The sequence below is a fragment of the Mytilus galloprovincialis genome, chromosome 14, assembly GCF_965363235.1.
Source record: "Mytilus galloprovincialis chromosome 14, xbMytGall1.hap1.1, whole genome shotgun sequence".
Lineage (NCBI taxonomy): Eukaryota > Metazoa > Mollusca > Bivalvia > Mytilida > Mytilidae > Mytilus > Mytilus galloprovincialis.
In genome coordinates, this window is record NC_134851.1 from 17,029,966 (window position 1) to 17,048,158 (window position 18,193).

Genomic DNA, 18,193 nt, shown 5'->3' on the forward strand with positions numbered 1-18,193 from the left:
GGAATAACACGATGTTTTGATTTATATCAATTGTATAAATCAGAACATAAAGGTTATTCCTGATTAATTTTTCGAATTATTTTATAATTAAAGGCGTTAACAAACCTTTGGTGACCCCACATTTTAAATGTCTAACGTAGGTACGTCGTAAACAGTGGTCGTTACAGACACACTTTTGGAACGCACGGACGGACAAGAATAACAGTTAATGACTCCTCCGATGACGGCCCGGGAGGGGGAGAGGGAGTAAGACAACTATAAATGGAACTTAATATACATCTTCTAGAGTTGATAGAAACCAAGTTAAAAGGAGAAAAAGATTTTCAAAATGTCCTTTATAGTTAGTTCCATATACACCTTACATTGTCCATAAAGGGTTGTCTGTGTATAGAAGTATTGTTTCTCTGTGATCTTCACCCGTTTCAGCTATTATCCTTGCTTAAGTGGTGCGCTTGCTTGCAATGCGGGATGTATAAATACGCAACCACGTGGAAATGGTTATTTGAGCTTTATGTCTTATGCCTCGTATAGAAAGAATGGCACGTTACGAAACCCAACAGCAAGTATATTAATGATGTCTTCTCTTGTCCTGAACATTCATGAAATATTTTATCCAGCAGGATTTTAAGCAAACAACAATCTATCAATCATTCACACTCTGCATGTACGGGACGATTGAGTTTAATATAAAGGTATATTAAAACTATACATGATGTGTTATTTCCTTCTTTATAAGGAAATATTCTTTAAAAAAAATCATTTCAATGTGACTTGATCTATATCTGGTATTAACTGTTATCTTAACTGGTACCTACTTCCGCATAAGTAATGAAAACACACGTGGTAATTCTCCAATTTATCAGGCCAATGCACGTTTTTTTTTCTTAATTTCTTGTTTAAATTGAAATATATTAATATAATAAATCTAGAATTAAAAAGTTTATACTAATAACTTTGGAAACGTTATCTTCGGCTTTTGTATGTTATCTCTTAAATGAAGTGCAGGATATAAACTATTTAGAATGCGTTTTGTGTTTATGATGTTTAAATGAAAATTAAAATTTACTGGCTCAAGATTAAAGTATAGCAAGTAATATATAGTATTGAAAGAGGTATAACCGTATTTTACCCAAAGTGTAAAAACTTGCGAAATGATGACACCTAGATATTTTTTAATAATAACGTGTATAAAGTTTATGATAAGATTTTTCAACAGTGTTACTTGTTTGAATTGTGGTTACATGTACCTGTGCTGATGACAATTTTGAGACATTGAATTTTCATTTCTTTGCAACTTAACTTCGCCGTTAGGCCAAATAAACTTGTACGAGTATAACATTCAATCCACAGTTTACCTCTTATATAATACTAGGTTTGGTAAGAGATGTCGGTCATATTCATAGTGAAACATTTATCAAAGTTACAGAAGTTTATTAGGGACGACATCAAAAGTTCAATGAAGGATAAAAAACTTAGTTCACATAGTTTTTTCACTGACCCCCCCCCCCCCTATTAACTTAATTTGGGAAAAATTGATTGACCAATAGGGATATATGTAAAATCGATTTTAGATTAACAAAACTTGCAGCAATGTTGACCCCCCCTCCCCCCACCCCCAAACTATTTGAATTAATCCTACATCGATCTTTTGATGTCGTCCCTTAAACAGCAGCTCTGATCCATTTTTAACCATTCATAAATAAGGTAAAACATAATGTTGAAATAACTTTATTAAAACTTCAAGGTACACGCTTGAAACTTCGGTAATATAAACTTTATTAAATACTAGTAGATTACATAATGTTAACTGCTACTAAAGAAGTGCAGGTTCGTTATCAAGGATTTTTTAGAAGGTTTTTTGCCCCATAATATGGAAGCCGGAAATATTGTGGGGCGCAGCTTTTTTGGAGGGGACAATTTTATGTTAACCAATGATATATTTTCTAATTAAAGGTGGGTAACGTCCCCCTTGTATCCACCCCTGTGATATGATTTAACTGACCCAAACAGTCCTTATCCTCACCAAGTAACGACCAGTCGAGAAAAGGTGATTATTTAATTCCATCCATGTGGTTCGTTTGTGACATTTTCCTCATACATATCCTATGCATGTCTAGAACAGATCTTTCATACCGAATTTCACGTTGTTTTGCAGTGTTTACTGTACAAATTACTGGAAAATTCGCCAAAGAAATAAATATTTACCGAATGGACATGATATTTTCGGGGTAAAGACGGATACGTAATTCACTGTTGAGATATGCGACTTTTATTTGTAAAATTTCATATACATTATCTTTACCAGTTAGATATTTTTAGTCCTAAGGAAGTATCAAAGTGAAGGAAAAATAAATTACATAATTTACTGACAATTCTGTGCGGGTTTCAGTTGTATTAAAATCAATAACTATCATGATACGCAGTTTTATAAGATCTGTGTCAAATTTTACATAAAAGAATCACATGCACAATATATGTACTACATGTAAGTAAAATCGCAAGGCAATCTACAATTAATTTCAGGGGCTCCTCAAATCTGAATCAATGCCCCACCTTCCCGCACCCAATCAAGAAATTTATAATAATAAGAATAATAATTCGCGGTGTAAAATAAAATGTTTAAACCTAAATTAAAAATGCTTTAATACTTCATAAAACTATGTTTTGGGTCCATTTAGAATAGTACATCCCTGATATAGTATATACAATGTGTAAATTTTATAGCAATATATATATATAACAAAGTAAAATAAAACATAAATCTATGTAAACCGTGTATATAAATATACAACTTTTCCTATCTCGTTTTCAAATCTTTCATTCAATCGCTCGATACGTCTTTAAATATAGTTTTTTTCAATACAGTGCACTGCTTCCGCTAAATATTCTCGTATACGAAAATAAGATAAATGCGATTTGCACTATGAATTGTCTCCCTTGTATATTGCAATGACTTCCTTTTAAGGCATGATACATTCTTGCCCTAGTCTACGTGCATTTGCCGGACAGCTAGGAACACATCTATCACCGAATTGGAAATACTTGCACATCTGAAAAAAGTAACACATAATGTACTTTAGTACGCAAAACTTGCATTTGCCGTTCACAATTAGAAGCCTGGCACAGGGGTTTGTTACTATTAGCTGGATTTGATATCCATGGGAAAACCGCCAAAAAATAACAAGCCGCTGTGAGCCTTGTGCATGTTACTTTAATGTGTTTATTTTTTCAAGGTAAGACATTATGATTATAAAAAAAAATAAAAAAATATCAGACTGTCGGCTATTGGAACCAACTGCGCTCCACTTCACGTACACCTTTTATTCGTTTAAGGCGTAATTGTTTTTATACAGGAAAGTTTTTTGTAAAGATACTAGCATCAACCATCCCGAAATGCAGATGTCATGGGTTGCATGTTTAAATAATTACATTAGATGTATGTTTCATTATAATATTTTATTCTGATTGGCTAATTGCACATCACGTGTTATTCCTTAAGCAGTTGCATTGCTCAATACAACTTTTCATTCATGATAACACGTGCTCCAACAATAAAGTGCACAGGTGAATTAAATAATAAAATATATAAAATTCGTGTTTTCATAATCATAGCTAAAAAATGTAATTATAAGTATTGAATGCTTCTTTTTGTAACTTTATAGGGTTGTAAAAGCGTTGACCGTGCGTACATTTTTAGAATGACGCGCTTACGCGCTTCATACAAAATGTACTTCGGTCAACGCTTTTACACCCCAATGAATTTACAAAAAGAAGCATTTAATTCTTAAATAAAATGGTCTTGCATGGTTATACACTCTTCTGTTGTTCTCTTGTGGCTAGCTTTCTCATTTACAATCATTCAACATTTTCTTTTTTTCATTTGTTAGATTTTGGTGTAAATTTGATTGTTCAATCTTTGTCTTATCTCACTGTGTTTTGGACTTATGTTTTTGTGTTCGTCTTTTTTACGTTTGTTTTTCGGTTTGTTTGTTATTTTGGATTATCTTCTTGGTGTTTGGTTTAATTTGTGATCACATACATTTACAAATAAACCTGATAGCTCTAAAGATGAAATTTTAGAAGTTTTTTGGTTATGTAAATAAATCAGTTCGTTAAAACCTGAAGTACATAATACAACAATGTCTTATCACGTGACAATAATACTGCATACAATTTTACCTCACAATCAGAATCGCTTGGACCATAACATCCGATGGCACATTCTGGATGGCAACAACCTAATATATAACTGTCATAGCAACGGCCTGGACAGGAAGAGTGACAATGTGAGCTCCGCACTGAAGAAAGAAAGAAAAAAATGTTCATTGAATGTTTTAATCCTAGAACGTTTGATCTTCTAAGAAAGACAACCGTGTCTGCTTTTCGGGTAAAATATTAATCTGGTTATCTCGCTTTTGTTCATCGTTAACATGTTACAATATATATCAATACGATCAGTATATGGAGTTTGCCTATATTTTAGCATTTCTGACAAAGTAAGGATTCGTCTAGTCTATTTTTGCCGCACATATCGTTGATTTATATATCGTTTTATCTCACATGGTTTGTTTTAGATTTTCAAAAAGGATTTTACTATACAAAACAAATCTTGCGGCCTATTCATTGTGTATATGTAGCGGAAACAAAGCAATTAATGTTGCCTACCTGTCTGACACATGAATCTAGATTCTCCCCAACAACGGTTTACACCATCAACCTCACACTCTGTATCACATTTCTTCTCACCTAAACATTAACAAGATTAAGATATTCTTCAATACTATTTCTTTTTTCTAAACGAACTTATCGATTCAAGGTTTTGTAAACTATTACTTCATAACGACAATTTTCACATATTTAAAACTCAATATATAAAAAAAAATTGTACTAGCAAAAGGGAGAAAAGGGGCCGAGTTTTTTCGCGTGTTGAAGACCCATTAGTGGCTTTGGGCTGTTATCTACTCATTGGTCAGGTTAGGAACTCCAAGTTGTAAGCTTATAAAAGCATAGTTCACTCCACACATGTTATGTTCGACGGTTATACCTGCAGCGGAATCTTATATTTTTTGAAATCATATTTTTGAGAAAAAAAAATCTTTCTAATTCAGTTGATCGCATCATAAATAACTGTCGATAAAAAGGAAGACGACATCAACTAAGAGACAATTAAAAAACTTCATTTGAAGATGCAAAGACACCAAAACATCAAAAAGAAAAATAACAGTCGACAAAACAAAAAAAACAATAATAAACATAAGATTGAGCAGCAATAGCCCCACAAAAAATGGCATTGTACATGGGAGTACCTGAAGGTAACCATGGACCACTGAAATAGGTCATGCGGTTAATGCAATATGATGGATTATAAAAATTCCAAAGGTAGACAAATAAATATCTATGAGAAATTCAATTAGGATGTGTTGCTTGCTTTGTGAAACTCGCTAAAGACTACAGAACTTAAATGTATTATGAAAAATAAAAACTGTTCTTCTAAAGTCGAAGGCCTTTTTAATTTCGAAGTTGAAATGCCTACTGTAACAGATAAAAGTCGATAAAATTGGTTATTAAGATTTGCAAAAATATTAATATGATTAAGAAAAAAACCCACTTTTCTATGGTTTTATATATTTTGATTCATGACCTAATAACTGCTGTTTTGTTCCATGTCGTTATCTTCAATGGAAATTTAAAAGTACAATGAGACCGCTACCTAACGATAATTACAAATAAGTCTAGAAGTATGGATTGGATAAGAAGATTACATTTTATTCGCAACTGTCATATAAATAGAATCTTTTGTCTAGGAAAATAGATTTAATCACGATTTTCTCTTAAATATCAGTACCCACTCAAAAACAAGACAGTTCATTGCTACAATGTAGTTGTGTTTTGATTTAGTACCGTCGACAATGTCACACACTGTAAAATGTATTGCAATAGTAAATATTTAAACAATCTAGATGTCTTTCTTATATACTAAAATATGACACATCTTTCTTAGTTTTTATAAACTATCAAAAGATTATGTTACCGGAGAGCATGAATTTCTTCCCAAAATTGCTCGTCTCCTCCGGGACTCGAACCCGGGACCCCTGTGTTACAAGGCATCACGCATACCGACTGAACTAAAAAAAAAAGCCCTTTCTTAGCTCGACTGATTACGGCTAACTAAATATCTCCCACATTGTCTAAGGGAAGCTATCCCGTCATACTTACAATTATCAGAATAAGCCAGTTCTCCATACTTTACAGGACCTTCATTATCAGGAACAATGGAACCCCAATCTATTGTATCAATGTAACACAAATGAGGATTCTGTGCAAAGAACACTTTTCCTTTGGAGATTTCTGAAAATAAACACATCGTGGGTGAGAATGTAAAAGTACACAAATATATAATCGGATTGCCTTTTTCATAATAGACCGTCAATTGTACTTGACGACTATTTAGCGTCAAATGAAAAAAGGACAATCTGACAGATAGAATCTGGTTAAGCTTGTAGAAATCGGTCAGATATAAAATAAGAACCTCTTATCTACATAGCTTTAGAATAAGTATTTCATATTTACGCAAAATCTGTGTCTAGTAATTATAAACTATACCGATAAACTGTATTGTTTAAGGTAAATAAAGAATTGAATTATTGTTTTCTCCTTTCTCGTTAGATTGTAGAAAAAGAATCGATAAAGACGGTCGTTGTTTTTTTTTACGTTGTGGGTCCATCAGTGAACCATCTACACAGCAGCAAGTATGTCCGTTTCAGCATGTTCTTTTTCCAGTACATATTATATCTATATATATATAGTTGTACAAAAACTAATTGTGCATCTCCTTGTGGCAAAAGTACCTTTGATAACTATATAATCAGACATGTGCAGATTTGTTTTTAACCGTTTTTGTTTAAGCTTAATAGTTCTAAAAGCTCCCAAACATTTGATCTTTTTAAAACTTTTTTTCTGGCGGGAAAATGCTAAAAAAAAATAACGAGAAACACGTGTCGTGTTCTTGGCTATTATTGGTAAATCGTGATGCATTTTTGTCTAACCGACGTTTTGGAGAATCTGAGATTATTCCCGGTATATTTGGTGGTGTTCGTGTAGCTATAAGTCTTAGTATTTTATGTAGTGATTTACAGATTGGTGTTTATCTTTTTTCGTTTAATTTTTTAAATTTTGACAGAAAATGAATATATAATTAGACGTAACTATTAAACTTTTACCTAACAATGATGGTAGCTGAAGTTCACGGAGTCCTACACGTTTAGGGTCATTTCCGGCTTCAGAGGTCAAGGCCACTACAAGACCGTATTCTTCACCCATTATGTTGTAGGTACTGTCTGCTCTGATCAATCGTAAGTTGATAAGTGGAATAGTTTGTACTTCTAACAGTCCCAGTAAAACATAACCAGTCACTACTTTGATTGAAGACAGGAAACTAATGTCATAGGAAGAGTTTATGGCCTTGTCTACATGAGTTATCTCCAGATTTCCTTCCACGTGGGTGCAGTCTTTGAATCTCCTGCGGAGTGATTCGTAATGGTCGTCCTGGTTACCAGACATTCCAAAACCAACATGTGTTCCATAACATTCTATACAATAAAATATGCAATCTTATGGTCAACTTTTAATAATTATAATTACACATATATTCCCCTATTTTTGAAGATTAACCTTTTGTGTCTGTTTGTTTTGTTCACGCATCGTTGTAAATATAGTAGAATTTGATGCGACTGTCATACTGAGAGGTTACGCTTGCTATAAAACAAGTTTCAATCCACCATTTCCCACATAAGAAAATGCCTGTACCAAGTCAGGAATATGACAGGTGTATATACTTCAGCTTTTGATTTTGCCGTTTGCTTAGGGACTTTCCTTTTTGAATTTTCCTCGGAGTTCAGTATTCTTTTGATTTTACTTTTTATAGAAAGAATTGAGCTTACAAGCTTAAGATTCTAAAGACATTGATATTCAGACCATAAGCCATGATATGTTGATTTATCTTACAAGAGAGATTTTTATGTAAGATTGGGGCATATATTATTTACAAAACCTATCAGTTTAGGCGAAAGTGATAGATGTGTGTTTTTTAAAGTAATTTTAAGCTTTTGTTGGCGTTTATCCCACATCACATTATATTTAGATATAACTTGAGAAACAATTTAAAAATTCGAAAGCAAAAAAAATATAATATATAACAACAACCAAACACACACACACTCAGAAAAAAACCCTGATGTTAATAAATTAGCCGGATAAAAAATCCATTTATGTCCGTTTACAAAAAAATATTTTTGAAATGCTGGTAATGAAAGTCGTCCTTATGAATATGTTACGCGCATGGGAAGTGAACCCCTTTTTTCATTTGTGCTAATTTGTATGTTGTATCTTTCTAGTTACTATAGTAAAATATTTACTCTGTTTTGACTCATTTAATGTGTTCTTCCTCTAATCCAAATATACTACCGTAGTTGTATATGTATTATGTCCCTTATTCGTAGCTTCCAGGATTAGAGTTGCACCAAATTTAAACTACTGTTATTGTCACGGAGTCGGGAGCTGTTCTAAGGCACTGGCTTTTAAGACTGTGTTCAGATATATACAAATTTATTATCAACAGGTTCAAAAATATACACTTGAATTAATTTACATTTATATAAAGATACATCCACTCACTCTCGTTAACTATTCTCGACCCTCCCGCATCTCAACATTTACCCAGTTTTTCTCGAGAAGGCCTTCACTACTTTCATCACTTTCTCACACATAAAATTGTCATTCATCCCCAGACCACACAACTATAGGGACAGAATATAAACAAACAGAGACATAAATTATACGGCTTCTAATTGGAAATGATACCAGTTAAAACACAGCTGCATTATACATTAAATTTAACGGTCAAATACTTAACACTCTTTACTATAGAACATTTATGTGGGCAATTAAATAAGATATAAAGATGCAAGTTTCACCCTATGACATAATCTTACAATTTGAAAAAAGGGGGGGGAGTCATCCAAACAAGACCTTTGTTCGATTTTGACTGCTATAAAACACAAAGCTAAAACATCTCTTTTCACAATAAATACTAGTGAATAAGAAAACTATGCGATCGAATAGAATGGAATCGAAAAATTGACATGCAAGATGTCATGACTTGTCTTCCATACAAAATTCAAAATATAGCAAGATTCAAGAATTTAAAAGAATTTAAAAAAAAAAACAACATATATATCTGTCGTGCAACACAATGCTATATTCTCTAAGCGGATGTGTTTTACTTTTCTAACTCCACTCCTGTATTTGGTAGCTGAGTTTGATAGTTATATTTTCTCCATATTTTATTGACGTATTTGTTAGTTTAATTATGGAATTATCAAATCAAATTGATTAATGTGTTTTTAATTTTTGAGTCCGGTTGTTCTAATATATAGAATCTTAATTTTTGTGTAAACATAAAACTATAAATATAATATGCATGTGTGTATTTCATGTCTGAAGTGTGTCTGTATATATAATCTAATCATATAGTGAAAGGTTAACAAAGGTCACATTCTTGTAAAGTTTTAAGTGCAGTTACAAACATTAGTTGAGTATTTACACAGCACAATCATGTTCTATGAATTTCTGATGTATAATTTACTATAATAAAATAAAAGTTGATGAAATACATTTGAGTTGTCTTTTTAATTTAAAGTTTGATAAACGGAAATCTATTTGAAGATAATTTATTTAATGAGCACAACATGCATGCAAATGATTCATTTAAGTTATTATTTTTCTAACAATGTAACAAATATAAGAACTATATATGTTGATAATTAATAAACAAACCTTTAGTTACTTCACTTTCCACGTTAACTATTTCAACACCAGAAATGAAATTTAACACACAAAGAAATGTAAATAAACACAAGAAACCCGAAAAATCTTCCATTTTGACTGCTGATGTAAAAAGTTTTGGTCACGTGATATGTTCTCATGCTCATTAGCTAAGTGATGCGGAAGATGTAAAAAAGAAAATGTTCTTGTGTTATAATACATTTAAAATGTAGAAAAAACAAGCCAAAATAAAAGATACTGAAGGGAGATGTTTTACAATATCGAATAATTGTCGATTACTAAATGTTCAGTGGCAAATATTTCACTCACTTAAGAAGCCATTACTTCATTTTCCACGTTAACTATTTCAACACCAGAAAGGAAATTTAACACACAAAGAAATGTAAGTAAACTCATGAAACTCGAGAAATCTTCGATTTTGACTGCTAATGTAAAAAGTTTTGGTCACGTGACTTGTTCTCATGCTCATTAGCTAAGTGATGTGGAAGATGTAAAAAAGGAAAATGTTTCTTATGTTCTAATGCGTATAAAATGTAGAAAAAAACCTGAGCCAAAATAAAAAATACTAAAAGGAGGCGTTTTGACATGCGTTTGATTAATTGATGATTGCTTTTATTTTTATCTTCAGTGGCAAATATTTCACATAATTATGGTTCCAATTTAAAAAAATTAGTTGATGAGATTGCCGACTCTTCACTAGAACAACTATATAAGTACCTTATTCGATAATGAATCATTTATATACATATACAGAATTAAAGTTTTGCAAAAAAGCCGGTTGCCTGGAACGAAGGGACGGAAGTTCAAATTGAAACTTTAAATAGGTACAGTGGTGTACGGATTTGCTTTGCAATAGTTCACGACCTCAGTAAATAAGCTTTTGCAAGATTTTATGCTTATACAGTGGACGTTTTTCAATAAAAGCGTGACTTTCAGACCTAAAAAAATGGAAAATCAACTTGTCTAAAATTTTATTTCAAGAGTTAATTTGAATACCTCTATGTATAGACCTGTTTGTAAACAAAAAGTGCAATCTTAAATACTCTTTAAAATGATATTATTTTCATAATTTGTGTACTGTTTCGTAGGAGGCATTTGTCCTCTACTAAACTGCTTCTAAACACACATCTTATTGCAATTTTAAAAGTCTCCTATAGACATTCCAGTTTGTTTACTTTACATACTAGAAAGATCTAATTTTTTTCTGAATTGGAGAACCATTTGTTATCGATAAAGATTAGACAGTACTTCACATATGAAGGTACAACTCATTTTGATGCGTTTCGTAGTTGACAAAACAGTTTCGTAGTGGACAAGAAGTTTCGTAGTTGACATCAACCCTATTCTATGTTTACAAAACATACTAAACTAATACATGAAACTAACCCTTGTTATTTGTTTTGGACGAATATAATTGAAAAAAGAGTCCATTTGATGTGCTCAATATCTTACCGACAATTTAACTGCCGTTACAAAAGCATCACTTCTTTTGTAAGACCCTAATGTTTATATCTCTTGCAAACAAAATTACATTGATTTTATTAAACTGTTTAATAGCAAATTTTAATGATTTCGTTTCGTAGTGGACATTTTGTCAGGGACACACCTTCTGAAATTAAAATCCTATGTTAAAAGCTGTTATTAAAATATGTTGGCTCTAAACATACTTTTGAATTATTAAAGAACTTATATTAAGTAAAAATAACATTTATTTCTACATTTTTTTACGATATTTTAGAGTATGAATGTTGAACAAGACGGTCTAGGGACATGCCGTTTTGGTTGTTTTGGACCATTCAGGAATCAATATCTTATCAATCCCTCTAAAACATGTAAAAATAGACTGTTTCTTTGCTTAACAATGTTAAATCTAATTCAATGTACTGACTGCACAAAAAATTACTTGTAAAGATCAAACACATCTATACTATTAAACGAGAAGACCTCATTTTGGGTGTCGCTTCTCTTCCTTCCACAATAAATCAATCATCATGCCTCTGTGTCCTATAGGTAACATGCATAGTCGAATTTGTCATCCATTCTTATGATTATTCAGATTGAGTTATTTTGGGAGAAAAACGACAAAAAAGACCGGATATGATTCCGTCATCAGACTGACTTTTAGTCAAAGATAATACTTCCGGTTTGAAACATGCACAAACACAACCAATCTTATGATAGATAACAAAAAAAGGAAAAATAAATAAGCCTATCAAATCGTTCTCCATGTCATGGTGTTTAGATCGCAAGAACCACAACTATTATACCTCCTTATAAAGGACAATTATTTTTCGCGTTTATCTACATGTAAACTACGATTATACTACTTTAATATATAGAGACTCTCTGTATTCTGTCTACTGTTTTTCTTTCAATTGTTTACTATTTAAGGGGTCATAACAGTTGCATATATATTAAAATAAGTAAAACATGTGACACATTTAAAAAAAAAACAATCGTATGATAGATAACAAAAATGAAAAATAAATAAGCCATTCAGAGCGTTCTCCATATCATGGTGTTTAGATAGCAAAAATAACAACTATTATACCTCCTTAGAGAGGACAATTATTTTTCGCGTTTCATTTCATGGTGTAAAGATCGCAAGAACCACAACTATTATACCTCCTTAAAGAGGACAACTATTGTTCGCGTTTATCTACATGTAAACTACGATTATACTACTTTAATATATAGAGACTCTCTGTATTCTGTCAGGGACTTTCTATGTTAACTTAGTATAGAAAGTCCCTGATTCTGTCTACTGTTTTCTTTGAAATGTTTACTATTTAAGGGGTCATACCACTTGCATATATATTAAAATAAGTGAAACATGCTTAACTTCATCTTAAACTACCTCGACCAAAAACTTTAACCTGAAGCGGGACTGACGGACGACCGACCGAACGAACGCACGGATGCACAGACTAGATGGGGCATAACAATTTATTGTTGAAAGTGAAAATAGTGATTTGGCAAAAATGAAAGTAAGCCGTAGGGATTAGAGGAGGCATGGCCTTTTTCGGGGCGTCGGGATCGTGTGTTTTGAAACTCGGGATTTAGGGATTGATCCTTACGGGATCCGGGAATATATTTTTCGATTTCGGAATTTCGGGATATGAATTTCTTTAAATTCTGCATCTCGGGATTTCGGGATCATGACCCCTCCGACCACCCCTCAAATTAGCCGTAGTCGGTCTTAGTCATTTATACAAGATTCATATCCTACCATTGGCATGTTAGTAAGACTCTCAAAGAAAAAGCACTGATGGATTATCCTTGAAGCATATTTTATTAGACTTATAATGGACTATATATAAGCAGTTACATTTATTTGATGTTTGAAACGGTGCAAATTTTTAATTTGATTTGACTTTTACCAAAAGAAGCATTGTATCAAAAGAGACGAATAATTGTGGTCTGAGGCCAGAAACACGAAAATAATTGAATTAACAGAAAGGAAACAAATATCGGACTTTGGAAAAAGGGAGACGGCTTTTGATACCTTTTATGGAATTCTTCATACATAATATCTTTTTAAAAAATAATTCTACAACAGTTCACAAGCTGTGTTCTAGTTTTTTTTTTTTAAAGTGGCTGGGACAAGAAATAACCCATGTGCACAATACATGACACTCTCTCGTGATACCATTTTAGCTAGACGTGGCTTCGTGATTATAAATTTAGCACAGATCAACGAGAATGTTCCACACTATACAAAATTAGTTATACTGACATACGTGAAAGGTGTTTTTACATATAATAGATATAAGAATATGTGATATGAGTGCCAATGAGACAACTATTCATCCAGGTCCAGGTATTAGGCATCACCATTGACTTTGACCTAAATTTCAACACACATATATCAAACATCTGCAAAAAAGCATCCAGACAACTAAATGTTTTAAAAAGACTTGGCAAATACTTAAACAAACTTGGAAAACTAACAATATATCACTCCTTTATTATGTCAAACTTTAATTTCTGCTCATTGTCCTGGCATTTCTGCAACACTACAAAAATTGAAAAAGTACAAGAAAGAGCACTTCGCTTCATTTACCAGGATCACAATAGCACATATGAAGACTTACTTTTAAAATCAAAAATGCCATCACTTAAAGTAAGACGTCTAAGAACCATGACAATAGAGGTCTTTAGAACAGTCAATCATGAAAATCCAGTGTACCTCCATGATCTTATAAATATTAAAAAAACAAAATATTCTTTCAGATACCAAAATCCAATCTAATTAAAAACCGATCTCTCATCGCTCCTGTTTCTGATATGTCGCGTGGGAGATCTAACGAAACCCGCTTTGAGGTCACATGTGAGTGACCTCGTAGGTGTGTCTTTTTCGACCAATGAAATTGAGTCTTCCACGATCTTGGAAGTTTAACGTAAGGCAAAGGGATGTAACTCAGTTTATTTACGACGAAATCGTCAGTCAAAATAATTCATAAACTTTTTTGATTGGCTTATTAATAGGTCATCAACTCATTTGCATATCTTTATAAATTCATGACTTTTAGTTCACTCACATGTGACCTCAAAGCCGGTTTCGTTAGATCTCCCACGCGACATATCAGAAACAGGAGCGATGAGAGATCGGTTTTTAATTAGATTGACCAAAATCTAGCTGAAATACCTGACGTAAGAACAACAAGGTATGGCTTGAAATCTTTCAGAAATTCTGCTGCCAAACTATGGAATGAGTTGCCAAACCACTTTAGAACTGAAACATCTTTTACCCAATTCAAGAGTCTAATAAACTCATGGAATGGCAACTCATGCCATTGCAATGCATGTGCTTAGTTTTATTTATTTTATGTTACAGCTTGAAATATAATAGTGCTGCTTTTGTGAATGTTTGCTTAGCTTTTTATAATTTGTGAATGCTGTGCTTTAGTTTTTATGTTTGCTTTTAGTGCTTATTCTTATGCATGTATAGAATATTGTATTTAAATAGTGCAGCCAAAATGTGCATGAAATGTATGTTCTATGTCTTTTATGTTTTAATATCTGTATTGTGTATGTTTGTTATGTAAATGTATGCATTTGTCGGTTATATAAGCTCAGAGAGCTTATGTTTATTTGTTATGTAACATGCCGACTATAAATAAAGCTTTGAATTGAATTGAGGTCACAATTTGAAAAAGGTCAAACCGCGCCCCTAATTAAAAGAAAATAAGTTGTATTAGAAACTATCATTGTTTTTTGAGTGACTACGACTAAATTGTAATAGGAGTATTTTTCTACATTTCAGTATTACGCGGTAAAAAAACTGGGAGTACTAGACTAGTTTAGTTTTTGGTGAAGTGCTAGAATTTCGTAAGCGTGTGTGGATACTATGTCTAATGCTCGGTCTTATGCATTATTAAACTGTTGGATCTGTTTGGTTACGTTTCCAAATATATGAGAAATAAGCACATTATCTAAAGTTTCAAGATAGCTCATTCTATAATTTTACTGTGGCAGGGGAAAATAATCAGAATATTAACTCTGAGCTGTACTATAGTTTCTGTAAATTTTGAATCATAATTTGGATCTTTTTCAGAGTCTCTCGGGTTGTGGCGAAAAACGGATGTTTTGTTCACTCTGTCATAGTTTTATTATTAATAGTTATAAATTTATGAGACATCTAGATAAATGACTAATAATGTATATGGTCTTGTCTTTCAGAAAAAGAAATGAATTATTTCCCCTTTAAAAGACTGAACTACAATAAATATAACTATATTCACATCTTGTTTCTACAAATAATTTAAATCAATAATAACCTTTTTGTATTCGATTTGAAATTGTTATACATAATCCAAAATTTCAAAGCAAATCAGACTATATCAAATTATGAAATTCTTTGATTTAAATTTTACCAAATGTGAAAGACTAGCTTTTAACCTTTTAAATAATATCATACCGAATTCAGGTTGATCAAAAACATTTATCCTTCACTCTGCCACTGTTGATGTATCTGTGACATTAATAGCCCAGTGAAAGGATTAGATGAAACCTGAGAAAAAGAAGCTGGTATTTTTTTAGTAGAAATACCTGTGCCGACATCTCGGGGACATATACCATACTATACAAAATAAATTAAAGAAAGCCTTATACTGGACTGGAATTTTTTAATAATTTCGCACAGTTTATCTATTGTCACAAAGATGAAAAGTGAGCTCTCTTTCAACAATCCCAAACAACAGTAAATTTTCTGCCAAGTCAGGAAAAAACGTTACCTGGGAATCTGTTCTTTATCGAAGAGGTTTAACATTTTTGTATTCAGGAGCACAGAGACGTCCCCATTTTTGGTGGGTCTCAGTCTTTGGTTTTCTATGTTGTGTTTTGTATTCTGATGTTTGTTTTTTTTGTCTTTTCCTTTTTTACCATATGCATGGTGTTGTCAGTTTATTCTCGTCTTTCGAGTTTCAATGTCACTTTGAAATATTTTGCCTCTCCTTTTCATGTGTTTTTAAGGTTTGGATACTCAACTTATGATATTATCTTCAGATCCTTCTTTGATTTTTTTTGTTTTTACTATTTACAACTAAACAGCTGGATAATAAAAACTTGGTGTTGACAGTTTAATGTTAAGAGGTTGGAAGTGGTTAAGTTAATCAAATATATTAAAATTAATGCATGTCAATTTGATAAAATTCATTATTCTGCAGTAGTCAATATACGCATGTGCAAATTTGTTTAATTGGATTTAGAGCATGGGTTTATTCACAAAGCGAATGAATTATAGCACGTCATATTATAATCGGTCATTTTACTTGCGTATCATCATAACGTTTCGGCAAAATATGAAAATATTCTCTCGCTTTTATTTTCAGGTAAGACACACCCTAATAATTCCATTTATATGTGGTGGGTTTCCCATAATTTAAATTCGCCATCTCAGACGAAACGTAAGTTTTTGCCCAACAGTGTCGGTGTTGTAATTTCATGCTATTGCCGTTTGCTGTGCTATACAATAATTTTTCTTTAGTGCTATATCTTTTATGTAACCAGCCTTCGATAGTGCATTCTTTAAACTAACGAAGATCAAATTTCATGTAATTTGTGTTTTTATTGTTGTTTCATTGCTTTTCATTTGCATGCAACAACATAGTTAACTGAATCTTAGATCAATGTTCAATCATCTACAAAGCATATCCCCACATACCCCAATTTATTTTCACTATTCCATTCGTCAGATGAAAGTTTAACGTCAACTTAATTACCAAAATTAGTAAAGTCGATATTAAATATATAACTGGGATCATAGAGTACATGATTTAGTTTTACCAATCGATTAAACAGTAAATATAGATCAGTAAAAAATGTATCAGATTTTAATTATATCATTCTGATTAAAAGATAATTCAACATGATGTATAACTTAAAAGATTTCGTAAGAAAAGAAAACATATAATTAAAAGTTCTTTAAATAACGTTTTAGTTGAAATTTTTAGATCGTTTTTTGATAATTTTTTTTTATCAAAAACGACTTAACTAGCTTATAACTTCGGAAATACTTTCATGCTCATTCAGGCAAGAGGAATATTCAAGAAGGGATAGGGCATATCTAGTTGACTAACATTGAATAAGGGTTGTCACTTAATGTAAAAAAAAAAGAAAATATTTTGAAACTATATTTGTCTGAAAAGTGTATTCATGACCCTATACAGAGGAATATATAAAGTTTGTTTCAATTAAAAGGGTTAACTGGTTTTATTTCATTTTTTTAACATTCTGTCTCAAACATTTTATGTGTATCAAGAACGAGAACACCTTAAAAATAAAAAAAATAAATCTAATAGGAAGATTCTATGGTGTAAGGGATATGCTAGATAATGATAGCATTTAGTGCATTTCAAGAGACCACATAAGGACACAGAAAAGATTTGTTGCAATTATTGTTCTTTAAAACGCAAGGAGCCATGTATGCTCACTTTATTGGGCATTGGGTTTGATACATCTACATTTTTACCGGAAACAGCCACAGGTCTGTAACGCATTAGTTTTTTTTTGTTGCTATTTGTCATAATTTTTTCTTTTATTGTTGTTTCTTGATAATATGGACGAGGGTTTTTTTATTCGATTAATGGTGTGTTAGTACATTGCTGTAGACCGTGCGGTGACCTGGCGTGTGGCAAATATCAAAATATTTCTGTTGCCAGAATTAGAAAAATACAAATTCTTTCCAATACATTCGAACAACATGTATATTTGATTAAATATTATAGTTTGTATGATTTAATATACCCAGCAGTACAACCTGTTCGTAGAAATATGAAATACATCCTAAAATCATTTTAACGTACAAGATAAATCTGAACGCTATCGAAAGTAGCATAAAACAAGTTAT

At 32.0% G+C, this 18,193-nt stretch overlaps 1 protein-coding gene across 1 annotated transcript; it reads right to left on the minus strand.

Moving 5' to 3' along the window:
* Positions 1-2,253: 2,253 nt before the first annotated feature.
* On the minus strand, positions 2,254-9,976 carry LOC143059805 (epidermal growth factor receptor-like). The gene is made up of 6 exons (XM_076233366.1): positions 9,835-9,976; positions 7,221-7,589; positions 6,217-6,348; positions 4,666-4,746; positions 4,180-4,298; positions 2,254-3,050 (listed from the first exon to the last, which is right to left on the minus strand). The coding sequence occupies exons 1-6, from the start codon at positions 9,935-9,937 to the stop codon at positions 2,961-2,963; spliced, it is 894 nt and encodes a 297-aa protein (XP_076089481.1). The 5' UTR covers positions 9,938-9,976; the 3' UTR covers positions 2,254-2,960.
* Positions 9,977-18,193: the final 8,217 nt, after the last annotated feature.